This window comes from Lagopus leucura, unplaced genomic scaffold, assembly GCF_019238085.1.
Source record: "Lagopus leucura isolate 7727_CA_CO unplaced genomic scaffold, USGS_WTPT01 Super-Scaffold_73, whole genome shotgun sequence".
NCBI lineage: Eukaryota > Metazoa > Chordata > Aves > Galliformes > Phasianidae > Lagopus > Lagopus leucura.
The window spans coordinates 82,941,800-82,965,537 of NW_024962252.1; the positions used below are offsets into that span (position 1 = coordinate 82,941,800).

The 23,738-nt window shown below is 36.3% G+C and overlaps 1 protein-coding gene across 1 annotated transcript in view; it reads right to left on the reverse strand.

The window, feature by feature from the left end:
* The window catches only part of USH2A (usherin), a 394,411-nt gene that overhangs the window by 66,298 nt on the left and 304,375 nt on the right, over nucleotides 1-23,738 (reverse strand). The window contains exons 51-60 of the mRNA XM_042878308.1: nucleotides 22,350-22,518; nucleotides 19,554-19,775; nucleotides 14,188-14,411; nucleotides 11,155-11,365; nucleotides 10,566-10,763; nucleotides 9,845-9,999; nucleotides 7,922-8,120; nucleotides 3,494-3,601; nucleotides 2,772-2,955; nucleotides 1,760-1,917 (exon numbers count right to left, since the gene is read on the reverse strand). Coding sequence (XP_042734242.1) covers nucleotides 1,760-1,917; nucleotides 2,772-2,955; nucleotides 3,494-3,601; nucleotides 7,922-8,120; nucleotides 9,845-9,999; nucleotides 10,566-10,763; nucleotides 11,155-11,365; nucleotides 14,188-14,411; nucleotides 19,554-19,775; nucleotides 22,350-22,518 — 1,828 coding nt within the window. The remainder of the gene's footprint in view (nucleotides 1-1,759; nucleotides 1,918-2,771; nucleotides 2,956-3,493; nucleotides 3,602-7,921; nucleotides 8,121-9,844; nucleotides 10,000-10,565; nucleotides 10,764-11,154; nucleotides 11,366-14,187; nucleotides 14,412-19,553; nucleotides 19,776-22,349; nucleotides 22,519-23,738) is intronic.

Consider the following 23,738-nt stretch of genomic DNA (forward strand, 5'->3'; position numbering starts at 1 on the left):
AAAAAAAAAAAAAAAAAAAAAAAAAAAAAAAAAAAAAAAGCACCCAATCTCTTGTCTACACTTAAAGGCTTAAATAATTGACCCCACATGGAGGAAAAGAAGAAGGAACTGAATCACCAAATATCCACAAAGGTAAGATAAGTTTAGAGGGTGCATCCCAGTATCTGGGAAGAAGGACATGTTCTGTCTGAGGAGAACGATTCCTGCAGCTGTGTATATCAACCCTTCATCCTCTACAGCAGATTCATAACATCCTATCTCTTCCTCGCCCCTCTGATAGTGTGGCTTTGAGAATACACAAGACTCTGTATACACAATCTTACTTGCAATATATCCAAATGTAGCACACAGAGCCTGATGCTCCTTGCAGGCTTGTAAACTGCTACAAGTAACAGCAATTTGAGCAGCTGGAAAAAAAAAGTCTAGAACATGAAGGAGAGCATCCCACTCAACACAAGCCCATGCTTTTCCAGTATACTCTTATGTTTTAAATCTATTTAAAACGTTGCTGAATATTTTGTATCTTAAATTACATTTATTATCAAAACTCTAATACAGTATGAGCCACTTTCCAATAAAACCAACTGTAGATTATGTGCCATTCGAATTCACCTGCCTTCTGCTAGGTTCTAAATCCTTCCAGGCAGAAGGGGGAAAAGTTTAATTTAAGATTTTAATCTTTTTCATATATTATAGCATTTCTATAATGGATTTTGTGCTTCTGAAAACTAAAAGATTGACAGCTCAGGGTATTATAGATTTATTAATCATTGCTTAAATGGGTAGGGTGAATGCTGCTAAGCACTGCTGCAATACTTGCAATCCCAGCACTGAAGGCAAAATACCTTTTCTAGGTCACTTTATTTTTTATGTCAATTGATGTTGCTGTGACTGCTCTGTAAGGCGCAAACATCTTAATAATTAGGAAGAGGTGACATCCAACACTTCTATGAGTTCACTGATAAAACACATATTGTTGCTAGTATGCAAACGTTTGAAGTATCTAAAAAAACCTGACCTCACTATAACTGAAAATAGTGTAAAGAATCTGGAAGACACCTTGCTGGAAATGAACTACAGAAGACACTGTTTTTCATTTCTTCCTTTCTACCCTACCTCTGTTGAAGGCTAAGACAACCTAATGATGCTCAAGAGAAGAGGAACAAGAGGAAAAAGAAATTATGAGCCTTTGCTAACTCATCATCCTGCAAGGTAATACATCCACGTAACACTAAGGTGCTGTAGTGAGTTAAATTTATTCTATCAGGGTCAAAGCTAGTGAAGGATCTCTGTATTGCACTCTCACACCTCTTATTAAAGGAGTTCAACACAGTATACCTGCTGGACACCTGTACGTTTTAATTGCCAGCATAGATATCAAGACATCACCAACCCAAAAGGTTGGCAGGTTTCCCTGTTGATAACTCAGGTTGGTTGGAACATAAGGGAAAACTTATTTTCAGTATAATTGCTTTTTTCCCTCATACTACTTGTACTCAGTAACAGTTTATAAGATCAAATTAACGCATGATTTTTGATTAGCTAATCCTCACAATACCCATATCAAGTATATAGGTCAACAATATTAAAATAATATGTCTCCAGGAAACAGTAGATATAGATACTGGTTATTTAAATCACGTAGTAAAACCAAATACACAGAATAAAAAAATCAGAACGACTGAACTGCTTGCCTGAATATAGTGTTATTCCATCCTTTCATTTTGCTACAAAATGGTACATAGAAATATGTTTTTACCTGGCATGTCCCAAGCTAGAAATATAGAATAAGCATCAATTACTGTGACATTATATGGAACGTGAATTTTCTCTGGTGTTCCTACTGGTGTTTGTATAACATATTCATCACTAGTGTTGCTGCCGCCCCAAGTGCTGGCTTCCAGCTGGTAAACATATCTGCACAAACACAAAAAGATCAGCAGGCACTACAGTTAGAAGCTTTAAGCGTGTCAGTAATAGAACATTCACATTTTCACTAGTTTAAAGTGAATAGACTACAATAACTGGATTAGTGAACATTATCACCTTAAAGATTTCTTAGATAATGAGAATAATAGTTTTCACACTAAAATTTGCAGTAGTTTACATAAGAGAAATATCGATCCTGAAAAAAATGCCAAAACCTATTAGAATCTCAGAACTGCCTATTCAATGTATCAGGAACTGATGCTTCTGTGCCAGTATGTTCAATATTCACAAAAACATTATAAACCACATTAACTGCTGACTGTCATAGAAAGCCTTTATTTTTTCCAAGCATATTCCTTAAGCAAATTTTACTCAGAGGACATTGAGGCCCTGGCACAGCTGCCCAGAGAAACTGTGGTGCCCATCCCTGGAGGTGCTAAAGGCCAGGTTGGATGGGGCCCTGTGCAGCCCTGCTCATGACAGGAGGCTGGAGGCTTTAAGGTCCCTTCCCACTCAAGCCATTCTATGGTTCATTCTATAAAAAAAACAACAAACAACTGATAAAGGACTATCACCAACAAAAGAAAAACAAAACAAGGTTTGAATCACATTAACTTATTCTCAGAAAAAGAACAAAATAGTCATTTAATCAAGGCTTTCCAACATTTAGAAGCTTCCTACAAGTGCCCCTTACCATTTTTTCAAAACCAAAAAAGTAAAAAAGGAAGACTTTTTTAATTAAAGGAATAACTTGCACATTTTATAAATAACTTTTGTACATTTAAAAAACACACATTTTCAACACCTTTCACACATTACCAAAATACGTTAGTATACCTTACCTACTGTTAGGCTGCAGGTTAACATCTGTGAAATTCAGGTCTCTACTACCACCCAAGAATATCTGTTCTTCATCACGAAATAATCGATACTGAGTAATGAGTCCATTGGGCATCTTTGGTTCACTCCAGTAGATTTCTACTTCTGTTGAGCTGACTATGATATGATGAGGTTTTGGCCATACCCCTATTAACACCACAATGGCACTAATTTAACTTAATGATAGAAACATAAAGATGCATTTCATTTTCCATTTCTACAGTTTGTGCTGTTGCTTTCAGCAAATGTAATAAATGCATTAAACATTGCCAGAAAGAATGACAGAATTTAATACACATTCTTAATTAAACACTCATTAAATGTATCTAACTAGACAAAATACAGATTAATGGAGAACAAAGTCAAAGTCTCCGGCATTTCTGTGTCTAATTATCTCTGCACATTTATTTGTGGTTTTAAAAACATACATCTATTAAATCTAACCTTGGTAATTTCGAGATGAATGTGGAAAAATTGTCATAAAAACAAAGCATAAATGCAGTGCCAGGCAGTAAGTGTAAAGACAGTGATGAGATCCAAGAAGAAAGACAAATTCTCTTGTGTAAATTTATACATGATAGCTTGATGGATGATAATGGAGTTTTGCACCTTGTTAAACCATTAAAAATACAAGACCTAATGACTGTATCATTGCAGGTCTATAAGAATGTCTTTTTCCCCTTACCATGAGGAGCAGCTTGCAAAGTTTGACCTGAAAGTGGTTGACTGGAAGTACAGCCAGCAGATGTACATGCAGTAAGCAGGAAGGTGTAGTTAGTGTATGGCTGCAGACCTAGAAAGAACAGAGATTAAGGCTAAATGCTGACATCAGGCATTTTAAGAACTGTGCACCTACACAGGAAATACCGCACCGTAAGGTAAATTTAACTTCTAGTATTTTTGGCAAACATAAAATTTGAGTAATTCTTCTTTACATCTCAATAATACTGAAATAGTGAATTATTGCTAACTTAGAAATATATACTCTACAAATTAAAAAAAACCAAAAAAACAAAAAACAAAAAAACCTGACAAAACAATTCAGATTGAGTATGTTACTATGCTACAGTGGATCTATATATGTTCTTCATTTAGACATATCTCAGCTTCAAATCAATTTACTTAGATAGCACCTGCAGCATAGGAGCAACAGTCCAGACCTCGGCCCAAATGAACATCCTGATAATTTGCTTTTTTTTTTTTTTTTTTTTTCCTTTTTGAAACTACACATAATAATTAAAATGTTACTGGAAGTCGCCCATTCTTGGCAAAGACATATTCTCCACCACTGGTGATGGCCATGGAAATTCAAAGGTTTCCAACAAGTAAGCACCTGATTTTTGCTAAATCTGCTGTAAAACAATCAGAAACAGGAATGATAACCAGGTTTCAAGACATTAATGTTATTTACTTACTAAGTTTTAGGAAACTATTTTTTTCAGCTCAGACCTCTTATACTGGGCATTCTTGAATGAGACTACAAGAGAATATATTGCTTTGATCCTATCCTAGAAATTTTCAAACATCTTTGTGCCTTGTGTCAGTGACTTCAGTTTTTACGTCAAACTGCCTGTAGGTTACCAAACTGAAAGAAGAAAAGTGGACTCGAGGGTAGCAACAGGAAGAACAAATTTCACAGCAAACCTGTGAAAGACTGTGATGTGTCTGCCTTTGTGCCAGCCAGCAAGCAACCTAAACGGAAATGAATGCCCCAGAGAACTCTCTTAATCCTTGGACCATCTCTCCTTCAACACTCTCCTACCCTTCTTTTGCTGTCACTTTCTAACCTGCTGCCCCACAGGATACAAGAGACCTGCCCAAGCCTCTTCCCTGTCACGAGCCAGGCAGCAGTGCAGGTCAGCAGCAGGGCAGGCCAGCAGCAGCTGGGGAAGCCTCCGCCATGGACACCTCCCTGGGGCTGAGCATGGCCAGGATGTGGCCCCAGCTCGGTGAGGCCAGACAGTGCTGTGCTGGTGATGGAGGCTGGCACATCTATGAGCTTGGCTAAGGGCACAAGGCTAGGCTGGAAAATGGGTCTGTGCCATTCCTGTGGCTTCCCTCATCGTGCTCCACATCTGCATGGACCTTGGGTTCGTCCCTCCCTGATGTCTGCTGAGCCAAAAGGATATTTGCGTGCAGACTTCCAATTAGGCCCATCTACACCGAGATTCCCACGAGGAATAACCCTACTAAACACCACAAAAGCTGAAGCGACAATCTTCTATATAGAAGTCTTCTTTTTGTTATGATTATTCTGCCCTGGAGGAGGCACAGCTTGTACACAAAGTGAGGCAGCAACCCTACCTGCAAACGACTGTGCCATTGTCGTACAGGCCATTTCATAGTGCTTATGTAAAAGAGGCTGAAGTAGGATTAGACAGGTCAATTCACACAGATTATCTAGGTCAATTTGCAAGTACTTGGCTTTGTGATCATACTTGTGATGTAACTCGTGGGCCTAATTGTAATTACTTCAAGAACAATGCTTTTTTGTGAAAAGGAAAAAACGCCTGGGCAAGATCTTTGTTTACAAACAAATCCTTGCTTATAGCCAGTATGAAGACTTTTTAATTAAAATACATAGAAAAAAAATAAAGTAAGAATGACCGATTACGTAGAAAGCTAAAATAATGAACGGAAGCATGCAGGCTGCTTACAAATTGGACGATATGTGAAAGAGAAAATAAAGAGATGACTCAGAGGGACAGCCCTGATTGTAACCTAATCATGAATTGGAAGAGAATAAAAATCATCTGAACACCGAGTATAAAAGTAAGATGGGAGGAAATGACACTTGCAGACGAGAGAGAGGCAAAGGCGTGGAGGAAAGCCAAGTATTTCACATTTCAGGATAGAAAAGATTACTGTGGCAACAAATTACTTGAATTCCCCTAAAGGGAGTCATGTTCACTTTTAAAAGAAACATGCATAATAAAGCAATACTCATTTACAGCTACACTTTAAAGAGAAAAATGGGCATTAAAAAAAGAGCACATGGTTTCACCAAATTTATTGGTGAAATTCTGATACCTGAAACCTCTAGTCATACATGGAGCAGTCATAGCAGATTTTTATCGAGGTTATTAAAGCTTTGCATTAAGTACCTTCTCTTATGCTTTGGAAAGTTTTGTACAAAGCTATGTATGTGATTAATAATAAAAATAACAAGTGAGATAATCTTGAAACATAAAGAGTGTTTTGCTTTTCCAATTTCTCTATGTGATTATTCACAAGAGGATACTTCTCTTTCTTTCTTTCTTTTTAGTCTATTATTATTTTGTTGTTTTACTCTTAGAAGTCTATTTTATTATAGCAGTATTTGTTGTTTGCCAAAGGAGTTGCAAAACAGCTTTTTAAAGATTGCACTGTCTTATTAGCCAAATAATTCTTTCTGATGCTGTTTGTCTTCATTTGTGAGTATGGCTCAAGCAAGGTCAGTAATTAACTTCCAGGCTAACACTCTCTGGTCCCACTGTAGGAATTTTACTCAGGAGGATGTCAGATTTCTGACCACAGCCTCACACACCCCCTCCATCCCCAAGAGCTTCTTTTAGATAAGTATTATTCATAATTCAGAGCTGTGTGGAGAGGGAGTTGACCAGTGACAGCATTATTGCATCTCTTCAATTTTCACTGCCATGAAATAGAGAATATATTTGAAACTATTCAGTCATGTATATTTTGTAATCTTGTATCTTCTCCTAACTTTAATGTCAACAATCCTGTCTGAATTTTACGTAAAGATGACTTTCTACACATGCTTGATAAAGCTTCTTATTTGATATATGTTATTTAGTGCATTAAAAAGGGAGATATTTGAGATTTTACTACAGGCCCACTTGCTGCTGCTGGAGAGGTCACTCGTAGCTTTCTCTAACAATTCCTCTAATTATTTTTCTTCAGTCTTACCCTCTGCCTGCCCCCCAGAGTAGAGCATTAGCAGGCCCATTTTTAAAGTAGTAGTAACGCAAAGTGAAACAATGCCATAACTGTCATCCAAATTGTTCTTTACAGGGTAGTGGAAGTGTTCAGTAATAAATGATATAAAAAGGTCTTTTATTGACAAGCTGCCATGTGCTGTTTGCATTAGAGAATATGAGAAGATGATGGCTGCTGCCCCTATGTCCCAGTGGCATTCAACTCAGTGAGATAGCAGAAAATGCTTCAGTTTGCTTAAAGCATTGATAACACCTCTAAATAATTAACTGAGGACTTCCTGTCTTCAATTACTTAATGCTTTTTTTAACATCTTGAGAGGATTATAAGCAATTTATGGATTTCACATGATGAGCACATTCACGGCTATTCCCACAAAGCATTTGTGGGATCATGTTTCCAAAGCTTTGATGTAATTAAAAATAAGCAGCAAGACAATGGTGCAGTGGCAAGGTGCTAGCCTTCTTGTCTGTTATTTGCAAGACCCAAGATTCAAAGTCTCAAGAAATACTAATGTTACAGCTTCATTAATGTTCAACTGTTGCTCAGGGAAAAGTGAATTTTTTTGGAGAAGAAAAAAAGAAAAGAAAATCAAATTCTACATCCACAGGGAATAAGACAACAGTTAGCTCAAACATTTGAGATTATGGAGAGAAAAAAAAAAAAAAAAAAAGGATTCTTTGGATTTACAGAGCAACAGTTATCCACAGTGTAGAATCAGTGCCATGAATTCCACATTATTATCCAAAGAACCTCCCACAGAAGACAACACAACTTTTGATTATGACAAAGAACAATCACTTGTTTTGCTGCTGGCCGAACATGGCAGCAGTGGATAATTGCTTAATGGAACAGGCACACAAAAAGAAAAAATCCTTGCTTCTCAAGGATTTCTTCTTCCTTGCAATAGGCAAGAAAAGCTGTATCATTTACATTACAAATTTCAGTTCTGAAGATAATTTTGAAATTACATCTATTAATATCTTAATGAATAGTGGCATAATTGAAAGGCTTGAGGAAAGTAAGTTTAAGATATGTAAAATCATATAAAGCATTTCTAAACTGAGCACAAAATGCTGGATTTAAAAGTTACTGATAGGTGGCAGTTTTAATGTTATTATTTCCTTATGTCTTAAGGACAGGACATTAGACTTCTCAGAGAGATCTGCCTCCTTACCTGATACTGTGTGGTGCATTCTGCTTCCAGTGTCAGAGTATATAAGTCCTTTTCCCACTTGACTGATCCGGTACTCTCTGATGATACCATTTGGTTTCTTGGGTGCAATCCAGCTTAAATGCAATGCTGTTGAGTTCAGAGCACTGATGTCTAGAGGCTGAACACTCTCTGGGACTCCTTGGACAGTGACTGCAACTACCTGAAGACATATGAATTAAAGAGCAATTTAATGTAATAGTACACTAGATACCATGATCAATGAGAATGTCACTTTCATTTTAAAATGTTGTTTGGCCTGGCATATCATTACCAAGAGCCTGGAGAACTAGTTAGTTTTTTCCTCCTTTTTTTACAATGAAATCTGACCTTGAATATATTACATAAGTCTATGTCTACAATTTACCACAACAGGTTCACCACATTTTAGTTGCAGTGTATAGCACAGGGTAAAACAACAAAAACTGTATTGCTTGAAAACTCTTGATAACTCTCTTCCATATGGTTTGTCAGTGTCTCTGCATTTTAACTGCCTGATTTCATTTATTTTCAGCACCAGTAAACATGGGGCTGAGCCTCAAAATACCCCTTACAATCTGAACTCCATCAAAGTTATTTGCAACTCCATGGTTTTGTAAGGAAACCTAAGATTCTGCAAGAATAACTTAGCACTTATTAGGTCTTTGTAAAAACACAAATATCTCTCCCACAGAGGCATATTCAAATCACGCTCATTTAATAAGAGAGTCAGACCTCTCTGAGAACCACTTTTCTTTTTCTGTTATTACCACTATAAAGTGTTTATATAATGCTGTAAATATAAAATGTGCCCTCTATCATATCTTGTCTTAGTGCATTTGATTGAATCAGTCTCTACTTGCAGACTTCAGTGTTAGGAGCAGTAAACTCCTTAATTACAGACAACTGGACTAAGGAGAATTTATCAGCTTAGGCTAATGGTTGTAGCAACTATGTCTCCATAGCTTCCAGACCACAGCTGTGTGTAGGTAGAGGACTATCCTCCTAGCTGCATCACTCTGTGTCAGTGCTTCCTTTCATCCTACTTTCGACTGAAAACTGAACAATGAGAAAAACATCTGAACATCAGAAAAAGCCCCAACTTTTCAGTCCCACAAATATTATAATTACAAAGCATAGTCCTTATTTGCTACTTCTACAGATCTTATGCTTGCACTCCTAGTAATTCATTTTCACAAAGGCAAGCTTATTATTTTGAAAAATGGTCACCTAAGGAGCTCTTCCAAACGTTGAGTGAGGCTGATACTTTGCAGAAGAGAAACTACAGCTGTTTAAATAGTGATGCTGGTGAAAGGCATCTGTGATTCTAAGTGACAAGAGAAGAAATGAAACATTGACAGGAGTAGGAAAGAGATTCTGTTTGCTTATAACAGAAGCAGAGGCAGGCTGTGCACAAGGTAAGTGTAAAACCTGAAGGTAGACACGGAAAGCTAGTGAAGGGTAGTGTAGTAGAAGCATCCCCAGAATAATGTTGTTGAAGAAGCTGATACACTAGCTAAAGCAGATAAAGTAATAAATACCAAGGAAGAGGAAGCTGTCAACATCTTAGGGAGAAGTGAAGATTTAACTTCAAGGCATAGAGAATGTGCATTTTAATATTCCTTACTCTACTATGTGCAGCTTTCTCTTTAACAAACATCAGTTTGTACAGTGCAGTTTCATTGCTGCCGAGACTGAGCTACTGCTTTCTACTTCTGCTTGCTTGTATCAACCTTAGGTTCCAAATAATCACCTGTCAGTGGCTGAATCCAAATAAGGATTATTAATGTTTTTCACCTACTCAGTAACCATCATGTCTTCAAATTACACCTTTCCAAAAGCATTTTTATGTTACCATAGTGGCTGATAAAAGTCTGGCACTAGTTCCATGAAGACCAATTCACTAACCTTGTTGCTGTCTGCACAACCAGCAACAGTGCAAGCTCGTAGCTGGTAAGAATATTCATGGTATGGCTGGATGCCACTTGTGTCTCTGAAGCTCATTTCGGTTCCTCTAAAACGCTCAATTCCATTTCGGAGAACAATATAGTGAATAATAAGACCTATCACAGAAAGAAAGTTTTCCCTTTTGTTAGCTGAGAAATACTGCATGATGGTATTCTACAGTAACCTCCTCTGCAAACAGAAAATATTAAATGAAATCTGCAGGCAGCCACTCTAACAGGCAATCATTCCACTTAAATGGTTAGTGTTAATAATCAGTTACTCTACTCAACATTTACATCAACATCTCAGTAGATCTCAGTGTTTATTAAGAGAGGTAGTCCAAGATTTCACTGTTTGAAAAACATAACCAATTTTTCCTGAAAGAAGTATGAGCATCAAGCCACCTTCCCCCCTATTTTACAACATGATTCTATTTCCTTATTATTATTAAATTGTTCTCAAAAGATGTTCTGGGTATTTCTTAGGGACATAGTAAATTGTCTTCTTTTAAAAGAAGCTAGAATCTACTCTTAGTGGTGATGAAAATGATCTCAACCAAGAGCAAAAAGTATGTTTCAGTGCCAATGATTAATTAAACAACATTTTGTGATTTTGGAACGCTATCAATGTAGTGATAGAATATATTCCTATTTTTTTTTTTTTTCTGAACATATGACAGTACCATTCGGTTGGAGCGGTTCTTCCCAGTTTAGAAGTATCATGTCTTCCCGATTATCCACTTTGGCCCATTTTGGTGGACTTACACCTTGTGGCACATCTTGCTTAGTGACAGCTCTGCTAATTTCACTGAAGCCTCTCCCATGGCTATTCCAAGCGGCCACCCTGTACTCATACGTGACAAAAGGTTCTAAGTTCAGATCTAGAAAAAGAAAATTACAGTTGGATCGTCTCAATCATTAATCAATACACAAAGTAAGTTTTGCTTCATTTTTCTGTGTCTTTGAAAGTACGTGGTTAAAACAGATACAGAAGTTGTTCCTTGATGCAAGGCTATTGTCTGGTATAGATACACTTCTAGCAATAGTTGTGAAAGGAGCTTCAGACCTCATGTATTCACTGAACTTCTTACTACTCATTTCAATTCCCTGAAGATACTGTCTTGATTCACTGACTAGTTGTTAAAGAATGCTACTTCACTACAATTGCTTCACAGTCAATTAGAATACCTGACAGCATTCAGGACATCTTTTTATCCCAGGTGAATTAAGCACACTAGCAAATCACCTATTCCATATGCCACTTTTCCTTACCTGTGAATGAATATTGGTTTGGGCTTCCTGTGTAGACAGTCTCCTCTTCAGCTGGACACACATCTTCCTTTATCTCCTTTCCTGTAGAGCTCTGTGAACTTTTTATCCATGCACAGATATTCTCTCTAGGATCAAAGTCACACTTTCCACAATGTGCTGTTTTCTCCATAGGTAAAGGACAAAGGGTATTAGCCTTGCATTCTTCCTTTACCTAAGGAATACACATATAATTTTAACATAGTTAGCCCATAAATTTAAAATATTTAGCCCATCTTCCTTTCCTTAAATTATTTCATTGGTGTTTCTCTTCTTTACACAACATCCAAATTAGGCAACCACACAGAGGACAGTGGTATTTCTAGCACACAGAGACCCTTTCAGCCTCTGTTCTGTCTACTATTATTGGTCATTATGCTTTTACAAACCTTTCTAGAAGAAAACCAGAAAATTTTTTGGTAGGTTCTTTGCTAAATAAATAAATAAATAAATAAAAAGAAAAAAAAATCACAAATTTTAACAGCTGGAACCCTAAATAACCATTTTGTTGTTGTTGTTGTTGTTGTTGTTTGTTTTATTTATTTATTTTTTTTGAAAGCCCATAACAAAATGAGGATGAGATTTTACCTGATAACTTGAACATTATTCTACTGCAAAGGTCAGTATCCTGTGGCAAATCAGTGGCAAATTCCTAGCTTTTCTCCCAGCTTTCCAAGTACACAAAGGGGGTCTGTGCAATTTCTTGGCAGCTTTAAAGAACTGAGGACCCTATCCACAGGCAAGAGAACTTATGCTCTCTAATGTGTCAGTTCTAAACAACAGATCTGTAGTAAGGGTACCTCAACAGGCACCACAAGCAGATGTAAGATTTGACCCATAAGGAATAACTCACAGAAATAGAAATATGTACTGAACATTTACAAGCTTACAATGAAATTCATACAAGAATATTTTCACCAAACCATAAGCTAGTGAGCAAAAATTCTCATAAAATTTTGTTGCAGGAATTTGTAGCAATATCAGCTACAAATATTTCTGCACATTAGGCTACAAACTTTGAAAGAGGAAACAAAAGATAATTGAATACAATGCCTCCTTCGTTCAGCTATCAAAATCAGTTTGTTAGCTGATTATGAAGTTCAGTTAATCTAATTTCCATAACTTGACATTCTTACAAAAATTACATTGTGATAGATATCAATATAAGATGTATGATATAGGTGGATTCGATTCACAGACAAAACACACTGTAGCTCCAGGACACATCTCAGAATATCAGTCATTTTAATACTAGTAAATCTGTGCATATCAGAAAGCCAGAAGTACTATCTCCTTTCTACTGTGTCTAAGTGAAACACGAATGCTCTCTACAGCTACCTGAAAGGAGTTGTAGTGAGGTGGAGGTTGGCCTCTTCTGCCACGTAACTAGTGATACGAATAGAGGGAATGGCCTCAAGTTGCACAAGGGGACAATTAGGTTGGGTGTTAGGAAATACTTCTCTGAGAAAGTAGTCAGGTGCTGGAATGGGTTGCCCAGGGAAGAGGTGGAGTCACTGTCCCTGGAGGTGTTCAGGAAATGTTTAAATGTACTGAGGGACGTGGTCTAGTGGGAAATACAGGTGATAGGTGGATGGTTGGACTGAATGATCTTAGAGGCCTTTTCCAACCTTGATGATTCTATGATTCTAAGTGACTCCTTCGTTAATACATTATGCCAAAAACACATATCTAGTATATTATAAACTAGAATTCATTAGCCTATTCCCAGCCATTTTTGCAATGCATAAACAAATACAGTGCATCGAGGAACGGTAGCTGACTCATCACAATACTTCGGATTTTGTCAGGGAAAAAATTATTCAGTCTGAAAATGAAGTTATATGAAAAGGAGAACATGGAAGAAATGTCTGAGTATTGTGTTAGCAGATGAATGGATACAATACAGGAACACCTGTACATGGCTGTATTTGTTCTGTTTTTCTTTTTTTTTTTTTTCCTTTTTCTTTTAGTGATACAATATCTGACTTCCATACTATAGCATCCAAAAAATCCAAATCACAAAATCCTGCCCTCTTTCTCTCACCTACTTTCTTTATTACTCTCTAATGTCAATCCATACTTAAACATAAATTTATACATATTTTAAACAGTTCCCATCCTTTGAAACATTTGTTTTCTTAAATAAACATTTAAATAACAACTGGCAGTATTTTTACAGCTTATGTATAACACACAGAGATGTTATTACTTCAAAATTTCTGTTGAATTGAATGGGAGCTGCAGCTGAAATTTGGCCAAATTGTTTCATGCTGGAACCTATGCCACTGACCACTCTTAAAAAAGGCAGAACTAGCTTTTATGTTGCTTAGTATACTATATACATCAAAATTAGGTTAAAAACAAAACAAAACAAAAAAACAAACAGCTGTGTAATTTGCTAGGCATCAAAGGCATCAAAAATATCCTAATCGTTGCTAGAATTTACACAAGAACCTATACTAACAGTGCTCAAATTTATGCCAAAACTGCTGTTGGTTTTCTATGTGATCAAAGTTAAGCTCATCAAGGAAATATCAATTGCTTTACTTTCATATATATATATTGAGAGAGAGAGAGAGGTTATGGTAATCTATGACATACTGCCTATCCAAACTCAAATGTAATAGGCTTTTTATGATTCAGAACTGGCCACTTCAATTTCAATTTCCACTCAAGGGACATAACCAGGAACAGTGGCCACAGAAAGGGAACTGGCTATCATGCCAGTCTTGTTAGTATGCCAGCTTTTATCCACTGCGCTAATCTGAGGTGCTGGGCAACACTTCACAGAGGCAGCTAATCATTATTAATTCCTTTAGAATTCATTGCAATAACATCAATCATGGTGAACTCATTCGGTATTAATATGGATGTAATGTGAAAATGAATAATGCACACAAGAGTTTTTATATTCCTATTTTATAAAAATAGTTATGAACAGTGTATTTCTCTTTCCATCATCAAATCAGAGCTACCGAGAGATTTTCTATCAATTACCTTCATCATCATTCCAGCTGAAATCTTGTCAGAGCAAACATATTTCAAAGGATTATATCCAACTCCATTACAGCATTCTTCGCTCTTTGGAATAAGTTCAGTCTCACAGCATTTTACTGGCACTTGGTCATTCTTCCTAACATGTGCTAGGGACTCACCACTGGAACCTGAACAGCATATGGTATCTGACACATTCACATATTCCTGCCCACAGCAGAACATGCCTGAAACCAACAAACAAAAAAAATATACGTCTCAATATGATATGTAAATAAGTTTTAAAAGAGTTAAGAAAGGAAAAAACTGAGGCTGGAATCTAGCTTGGCATAAAATTTTCAGCAATGGGAATCGATTAAGCACAAGTGAGATTAAATTTGGAATGTGAGGTGACTGCAACAAGAGTTCTAACTTCTAGACCTACCTGAAAACAAGAATTCAAGGAATAAACAGAGATCACCTAAAGATAACTTGCACCATTCTTCAACTTTTGCAACAGCCTTTGCTATGTAATGCCATACCAAGGTGTGCACTGCAGTTCAAGGACACACTGTTGATGAAAACTTCCTGTAAGATTCTCTACCTTCCAGTCAGGTTTCATTCATTCTCTTTTTTATGGGTGGTCTTCCAAACAGTGCATCCCAGCATTCCCAAATGCTTCACATCGTATTTTGTGATCTAAAGTAAGCGTACATGCAATGTATATGAAATCAAATGGGTAAAATACCCACAGGGAAATTTTAGCCATCTCATAATTTTACTTCAAGAAGTTTGTTCCTGAACATAATTTTTATTCTATTGTGTAACTGAAAACTTTAAAAAATTAATTCAAGTGGTTTTCCTCTATTTTTAGTGATTCTATTTTGAAATGAAAAGTATAATTTTACAAATTCACAAATTCACAATTTACAAATTCACAAATACGGTTTTGCAACGGTGAAATTCTGTATTTGAATCCCACAACATTTAATGAAAGGGGTAAATTTTAACTCCGAAGCAAATGCCACAAATACCCCTCAGACACAAAATAACCTGCCCCAGAGCTGTGATATACTATTAGGCTTACAAAGTAATTTGCATTTGATGCAAGTTCTGGAGTACATAGATATTTAATACATGTACAGAAGTGGCCACTTTACTCTCTGCCATTTATTGTAGCAAATCTCTCTTAGGAAGTCATAGATAATAAAAATTACTCTTTCGATGTACGATCCATCTAAAGGATTCAGAGTAACAACACAAAATGCTGGTTACTTGCATGCTTCACCAATTTACAGGACTGGTTTCACAGAATCAAACTGTAATCAGCAGCATTGCAAGAGGTAAATACTTCCTACTGTACACACCCTTTTTTTCCAAATTGTCCTAGGATTCTAACAACTTTAAGTAGAGAATTAATGCAGAAAAAGACTCAATTCAATACTAATAAGCAACTCAGATAGCCCCGAGGGACTTGTGACAGGAAAACTAAAATTTTGATAATGAACTGTCTTTCTATTGAAACAAACAAGGCTGTATTCCTTCAGTGTGAACCTCATCTTTGTTTGACTGAATTAAATTTTTCAGCCAAGATTTCACTCACATAACAAGAAGTGACTCCCTTTCTAGTTTCTTTGGTAAACCATTACTTCTTTAATTATTATCAGCCTTGTTCCAGTGTGATAAATTGCTAATTACTTAATACCCTAATCAGCGTTCATTCTTTGCACAGATAAACTGTGACAGCGCCATTAATTTAAATAGTAATTTCACTTAATGGCCAGAACGGCACACCAGATTTTTATGCAGCATTTTCTGAAGACTGCATCCATCACTGCAATATTCTGACATAAAGATGTCTGACGTGCACTAACTCACTTAGGGAGAGCAGATGTTGCAGAGCAGAGTTTGGTAATAATTCCCATAGTGCATCACTTCAGCATGAATGAGCTGCAAAGGCAGAGGTAGACAATCTTCTGAAACTGCATTGCATAGCCCCTGACCTTTGCTTAATTTATCACATGTAGCACTTGACTCCTGAACCTTGACACCTCAAATGTATAATTTTAAATATGCTCCTAGAAAAACAAACTAAGGCCATGAAATATTGATGGATTGATTTGCCTTCTAAAAATCACTTTATTCAATTGCTTAAGGGTCCAGAAATTCATATAAACCCGTGGCTGAAATCAGAAAAATACCAAAACACAAAATATTTGTTTGTAAATCAGCTGGAATACATGTGTCGTGCTTTATATATTTTTGTTTCACAGGAACATAATGCATTACAGTAAAAAGAAAATCCATGGGCTGGAAAGGACTCTTCTTGCTAACAGTGATTTCTGTCAATAATTATTTCATGTTTGTCCCTAGCAACTGAAAAAATTCACAAACATAGCTGAGTGATGAATTACTAATTTAGTAAATCCGCAAAACCAATGCTTTCAGAAGGGAAAAATGAGTATTAGAAGGCTTAGCCTTTGGAGCCAGAGTAGAGGATCAACAAAATACAGAGCCAGTGTACATTGCAAACTATTCCAAAAATCCTTGGCTTACATGTGGGTATTGCAACTACAACAGATCAGAAACCACTACAGTACAATATCATCTTTCATGAGTCTGGGATGTCAATATAGGGGCATTTCACTAGCTTTTTTTTTTATTATTAAAAAAAAAAGAAAAAAGAAAAAAGAGAGAAAATCCAAGAGTGATTTTAGCTTCCATTATCCTTTATAGACAGAAATCTACAACTTTGGATAATCAGTAGCAGCGGGGCTCAGGATATGTGCATACGATGGCATCACTGCCAGCCTTTGCCAGTAGATGTCTCTATGATCCCCCCACTAAAAAGGCCAACAAGGGGCATAAAATAAGATACAAGTAAATGGAAATTAGAAAAAAACAAAAAAGAAAAAAAGATTGATTTGAGATGGAATAAACATCTCTTGTTGCATGACAGACTCTCCATGAGAGGTATACAATGGCAAAAAAAAACCATCTACCATTCAAGCCCTTAAACCCACACTCAGTGCAAACATAGGCCTGTGATCTGAAGAAACACACTGCTTTAAGCAGAACTGATTAAGCAACAATAAGGCTGCACACAAGATTTTCACTTGTATTAAACTGTGGTTTTTCTCATGATTTTTTGAAGGAACTAAAAATTGCAAAAAAAAAAAAAAAAAAGAAGTTTTTAAATTGTTCTTATATTTTTAACCACGCATCCATTGTAAGCTATGAAAAAGAGGTTGGGAAGCATGACAGTTTTTACATAAAGCCACCTTTGTTACCTCTTCCCCTTTTAGACAATGGGATCAGCTTTCCAACTACCGTATCCTTACAAAATTCTACTTATCCATTTGCTAATGATAAGTAAATTATATTTTAATGTGAGAACATCTTTTTTTTCCATCAGGATTATTATAAATAAGAAGGATAGGGAACATGTAGATTTTGTGCTTTTGCATCTTCATGATATATTTAGCAAGGCTGAATTACTCTGAGAAATTAAGCAAAAACCTACTGAGAATGATGTATACGATATGATAAGAAACCACAATCTATTCTATGCTTAATGTGAAATAATATGATCTCTTTTCAACTATGGTACTAATTCATCTTTCAAAAACGTATTTGTGTTCAGTTATATGCTGGCTCATAGCTTAAAGTCCTCACAGCAAATCCATGAATGATGAAAAAGCTACTGTTTTCCTTCTTAATGGCCTAAAAAATGTCATCATGATCCATTCTCAAGAAAAATGGTGTAAATGATAGAGCGCCATAGGCTAAACACATTTTAAAAAGAGGAGTGTAAAGATTTTTTAAATATATATATTTAAGGAAAAAAAACCTCTTAAGAATACATATATACCAAAATGAAGAACATAACTTTCATCCCAAGATACCTGTATTACACTCCTACACAACTCATCTGCCCAGAGAGAGCAGTAAAAACATAAACGCTACCCCAGCAGTTCTGTTCCAACAGCATCTGTTAATTCACTCCATTTATAAAATACATATTGACAAAGACAACTGAACTGGGACCAGGGAGATTTGATTTGGTGTGAGAAAGTCAATTCAATGTGATTTTGTTAAAGGGCTCCTGCAGGCAAATAAAAGAGTTTAAGTAATAAAGTACATAAAGAGATGTTTTATGAGCCAGCCCCGTCTTGTGGCAGCCACACAATGCGCTGCTAAGCAAGAGGGCCTTGCTCCAAGCTGACGTTGTGAGCCCTGTGTGGATGCTGTGGATTAGGCACAATTAGGGATCAAAGTAGGGAGAGCACCGTGGAATCAGTGAGGTTCACCACATTCACTCCAAAATATGCCACTGGAGGGGAGCAAACATTGCCAAAGCTTTTAGTTCAGTCCTTCCTGACAGTCGCCATGGAACAGGAATACTTTGAAAATCACAGAGGCTAAGGATCCAGGGAACACAAAAGTAAATGAAAGAGTGAGCTCATTTTGGAGGAAAGGAGTTCAATCTTCTGATCTGGGATCTTAGCTATATGCTAGGATCCTCAGCTGTTCAGCAAGAGGCTCAAACTGGCACAAACAAAAGCACTTCCATCATCAATCTTAATACACCAGGCAGAACTGATACTAAACTTTTATTTCCATGTTTTGAAATTGAGTTCCCTTCCAGGACTGCGATTGGTTTTGATATCTTCTGTCAGACAGAGAAAATCTAAGGCTGATGGTATATAGCTTAACTAATAAATGCAAAAAGAAAAGACACAGGAAAATACCCAAATGAGATGTATAATAATGCTTCTAGTCTCTGCCACCAGCTAGTCTTTATGAGGAAGTAATGTTCATATTGTAAATCTAGATGATGTATAGTTTCTTGCAATATGCAAGAAATCCATGGGATATACCAGATGAACAAATGACTAGCTCTAGTGATTGAGCTTTGTTAAACTGTGGTGGGTTTATCTCTGTGCAGGTGTATAACTGAGGGATGTGGGCCTCCAACCAGATAGCATTTGTCACCTTTAATTCCTAGTTGACTAACTCCACATCTGCAGCATGAATAGAAAATCCATTTTGTTGGGATGTGTGGCACCATGACATGGAAAAGTCCAACCTCAGATCTACTGGCTAAAAGACGACTGATCCTACTTCCTGACTGGAATAATGAAAGATCATGCATTCTTTTCGAATTTTCTGTCTCCAGACAACACAACTTTTGGACAAAGGTAAAGAAAATGAGTTATGAAATGCTAACAGTTTTGCAATCTATCAGAACAGGTGAGTAGAGTGCAACCGCTTCTTAATAAAACTGGCATACACACCTTAATTCTTTGAGCATCCCACTGCTGAAAAGCAAATGCTACAAGAGATTTAGAAAGATGGAAACTCTTTTTTTCTTGAAAATTTTCACTTACCTGTGTGAGCTTTGTATGCAGTCCCTTTTTCCTCATCACCACAACAGACCAGGTTTGTGCTTACGACTTCTCCACCACAGCACTGCTGGCTAAAACTGTCATGGAGTGATCCACCACAGCAGATTTGGTTCCCTGATGTAGAATAAGGCATTCCGTGGCAGCAGGAGTCACCAATTCCAACTGAAACTCTGTTTTGTTCTTCGTTAGGGCAGCATACTTCACCTGTCAATTTAAGAACACAAAGATTTTTTTGCATGTACAGTTCTTGAAATCCCTGAGAGGATCTCAACTGACTGCAACAAGCTTTAGTCTGGATTCACACACCAGTAGCTTAGTGTACAAGACAATTCAAAGAAAGCACGGAATCACTTGGTACTTTAGAATGATGTACATGCATGTATTTATTTGTAAAAATAAAGAAACATAAATTTATGAATTCAGGGCAAAAATTCTGTGAGATATCAGAATGCAAACATTACAAATTGAGAAGATCAACAAAAACAATTTATAAAAATGTAATTATACAGTTGAAAACCTCTAAGTAGAGGTAGCTGTACAGTAAAGGAAGCTCATTCTTCCTTTGATCAATGAAACAGTCTATCTCTTCACAGCAAAAAAAATATCCCTCTCTCTTCCAAATTCATTCTGGAGTTGTTTGAAGGACAGTAACAGTTAAAGAGCTTTTCATGTCAGTAAACTTAATCTGCCAAAGATCTTAAAGATTAAAGTAACTTTGGAAACTAAACATCATCACCACATTCAGTGGGGTTGGCTGATACTTCAACAAAAACATCAGCTGTTGCTCAACAAGGACTTAAGATACGACTGCCAATGAGAGCAACACCATAAGGGGACCAGATACTTCTGGTTTATGATATAAAGAATACAAAACTGACTGTAAATGGCAATAGTGTCCATTTGCTAGTACCTGCACTTGATCTGAACCAGTGGTCTAAAAGTTAAAGTTTTTTTTTCCTGTGTTACAATATTTTCTGTGGATCAGACATCACTGATACAGCACTTGGAAGAAATAGGGAAAATATATCAGAGTTGTTCTTCTGCTTCCTTTCTAATTTCTAATCTCTATACCTTCAACCCCGTATGCTTCAGCACATCTAGAGCTAACAAGCTGGCCAAACAACATCTGGGAAATATGTATGCTTAGAGAGCTTCCTTATAAATTACTTTATCAAATAAAGTCAATAATAAAACAAAACAAAAATATGAGAACAAATTTTTAGAGTATAATAAATATAATCTGTTCATATACTTCATCATATTTTCCTGTATCCCTTGGAATCTAATTCTAATAACACAGTGAAAGTATTAAAACACAGAACACAACTTACATCTATCATCTATTGGAAATAAAATCGTTTGGTTTTTTGTTTTGTTTTGCTTTTTGTTTTTGTTTTTAAAGAACTGTTAGACATAAGACACAAAGGATCAGTAATCTTCTAATTAACCTCTCAAAATGGGATCCATTCCAATCTAGGCTTGAAAATGCTCTTGCTCTGAAAAGTACTATGCAGTCTTACCCGTTAATTGTTATCCTTATCAAAGAATGACCCACATTAACATTTAGCTTCATGTTATTAGCATATTTATAAAAATGAAAAAGGAAAAAAAGTGACCAATATTGTTCATGTTGCTGCCCTTTAGAGTATGGAAAAAGAGAAAGTAGCAAGTACACTCAGGGAAAAAAAAAAAAGTTTAAAATCATGTTCAGATTTCATGCTTGTGAACTGCTGACTGAAGAACTACTTTCAGATATAAGACATTTTGTTTCATTGTACTTTTCTTTCTTGATCTAAACAACATTAAGCTAGTCAGCATAGACCACTGGCTGGGGACAAGGGTCACAGTATAATCTTTCCATTTTAGTACACTGAAATTAATGAGGCCAGCAAAATACTCTCCTCTGGTTCTTCCATATGATAGCACTTTTTCTGATGACATAATGAAAGACATTCTAATATTGTGATATATGAATTACTTTTCAAGAGATCAGAACTTGGGACGTGCTGAATGTGCTGGCAAAAATTCAAGCATTTCTGAGCCTGCGGAATATGTGCCAGCTTATGAGTAATGGAAGCATTTTAGCTCCTGATCTGACAACTGTCCACAAAGAGATATATGCTCTGAACAATGCCCCAAAAAGGACTCTTTTCTCTCCCCCTCCATTTCAAAACACCAGGAAAACCAAACTCTGGACTACAGCACAGAAGCATGGTTTTGGCAAATTCTTCAACAATTCTGAGATTCAGACAGTGCAATCCACCTTAAGAAAGGAATTGATTTCCAGCAAAAATAATACATATAGTTTGATATGTAACATGATAGAAATAAAGAGCAGAAAATACTGTAGAATATGTAACATGCAGTATCAACCCCAAATGCTAGTAGTGATGGCCAGGGGAAGTCACCAGGGGTCAAGTCAAGCAGAGAACTAAACTGCACCACTAAATTGCCTGATGGTGTTCCTATTAGGCAGAACTGCCTTCCCCATTATTCGGCACTTACTGCAATTAAATATAGTTTGGTATAAATTAGTTCTCTGGGAAATGACCCAATAATCAGGTGTTATCAATTAAGCCTTTATTGTATAAAGTGTACTGTATTTAGAAGACAAAGTGCAATTTTCTTTGCTTATCCTACTAAACACAAGCCTAGAAGACACTAGAAATCTTGATAAATCCCACATTTATTGCTATGTTTTCATTCTCCTTGGTATAACAGATACATCAACTTTGTTGTTTTGTTTCTTTCAAGCACTTGAAAGCAGTTGTCTCTTACCTAGTAATACCCTAGTGTAATAACCACCACAGCACTGATGTTTCGGTTGCACAGCATGTATCTGACCACCACAGCAAACCCCTGGTGAATTAAGAATAAATGGAATGTACTTGTCCTCGCAGCATTGGAAGCCAGGTTTATTGTCGTGCAGAATCCCATTACAACATACCTAAAAGTAGTTTAAAATAAAAATCAGTAAGGCAATATCTGTTAAACAGAACATAACGTGTTCTCTTACAAAACTATGTATATGAGAAATGTATACAAAACATCGAAGTACAGACACTAATCTGACTGCAGTCAAATAAAATGTAACTTGGCTAAAATCCTGTGCCCTCCAGCATTATCAGACTTGTGTATCTGACAGAATGCTGCTATTTTGTGGCCTTCAACCATACTGCACCTTAATAAAATAGTCCATTAACATGAATCATCTCCATATGCCTTGCAGGCTGTTTGAGTCTCTCTGTGGAGTAGATTGCAGCATGTAGATATAAGACACCACCGCCCTGCCCTTTCCTTTTCTTTCCTATTATTTTGTCACTTATAAGGAGACATATCTGAGACCCATACAACTAAAAAAAACAGTTTTCCAATGTGGTCTCTTACTTTTTTTTTTTTTCTTCACTATAAAATATGTGGGATCTTCTTGTAACATACGTTCACTTACTTATGACTACAGTTCTTCAGTCAGCGTGATCTAAAGAGAGTAGCATTTCTATAAGAATGTTAGGTTGTTGTTTTACTGTTGGGTTGGTTGGTTGTTTTTGTTGTTGGTTTTTTTTTTTCAAAATAACATTTACATAGAAATAAATTTTGAAAAGGTCTTTTAACTGAGGTCTTTTTGCTAGATGCTGTCAAGAAAATAATGCGCTTGAACAATCAAATAATTACTTCCATACTTATTCCTGTGTAAATGAAGTGACACAATGTACACAGAAAATCATATAGAGCAGGCAGTAGAACAAATGTAAAAAATGTAACCTCGGAGCCTGCAGTCAGTGCAACCTTCATTAGCCAGGAGGATGCTTCTTACTATTAGACTGAGAATGGCAGAATGGCACAGATGTTGGAACAGAGTTGCTCCTTTCTTTCTTTTTTTTTTCTTCTCACATGGAGCACTTCTACCTTTTACAGTAACCATGTTCTAAGTCAGGTCATTTTTGTAGCAAAGGAGGAAAAAAACCCTATAGAAGAATCTTCCTAGCCACGTCAATTAGTGGCTAGGAAATAAAATAAAATAAAAATAAAAATAAAATAAAATAAACCCATATACTACCAGACACATGAAATATAATTTATATTACATTCATAATGTCAGAATAAATATAGACAGAAGAAAAAATAATCATTAATTCTTGAATACATTAACAATTTTTTTTTCTGGCT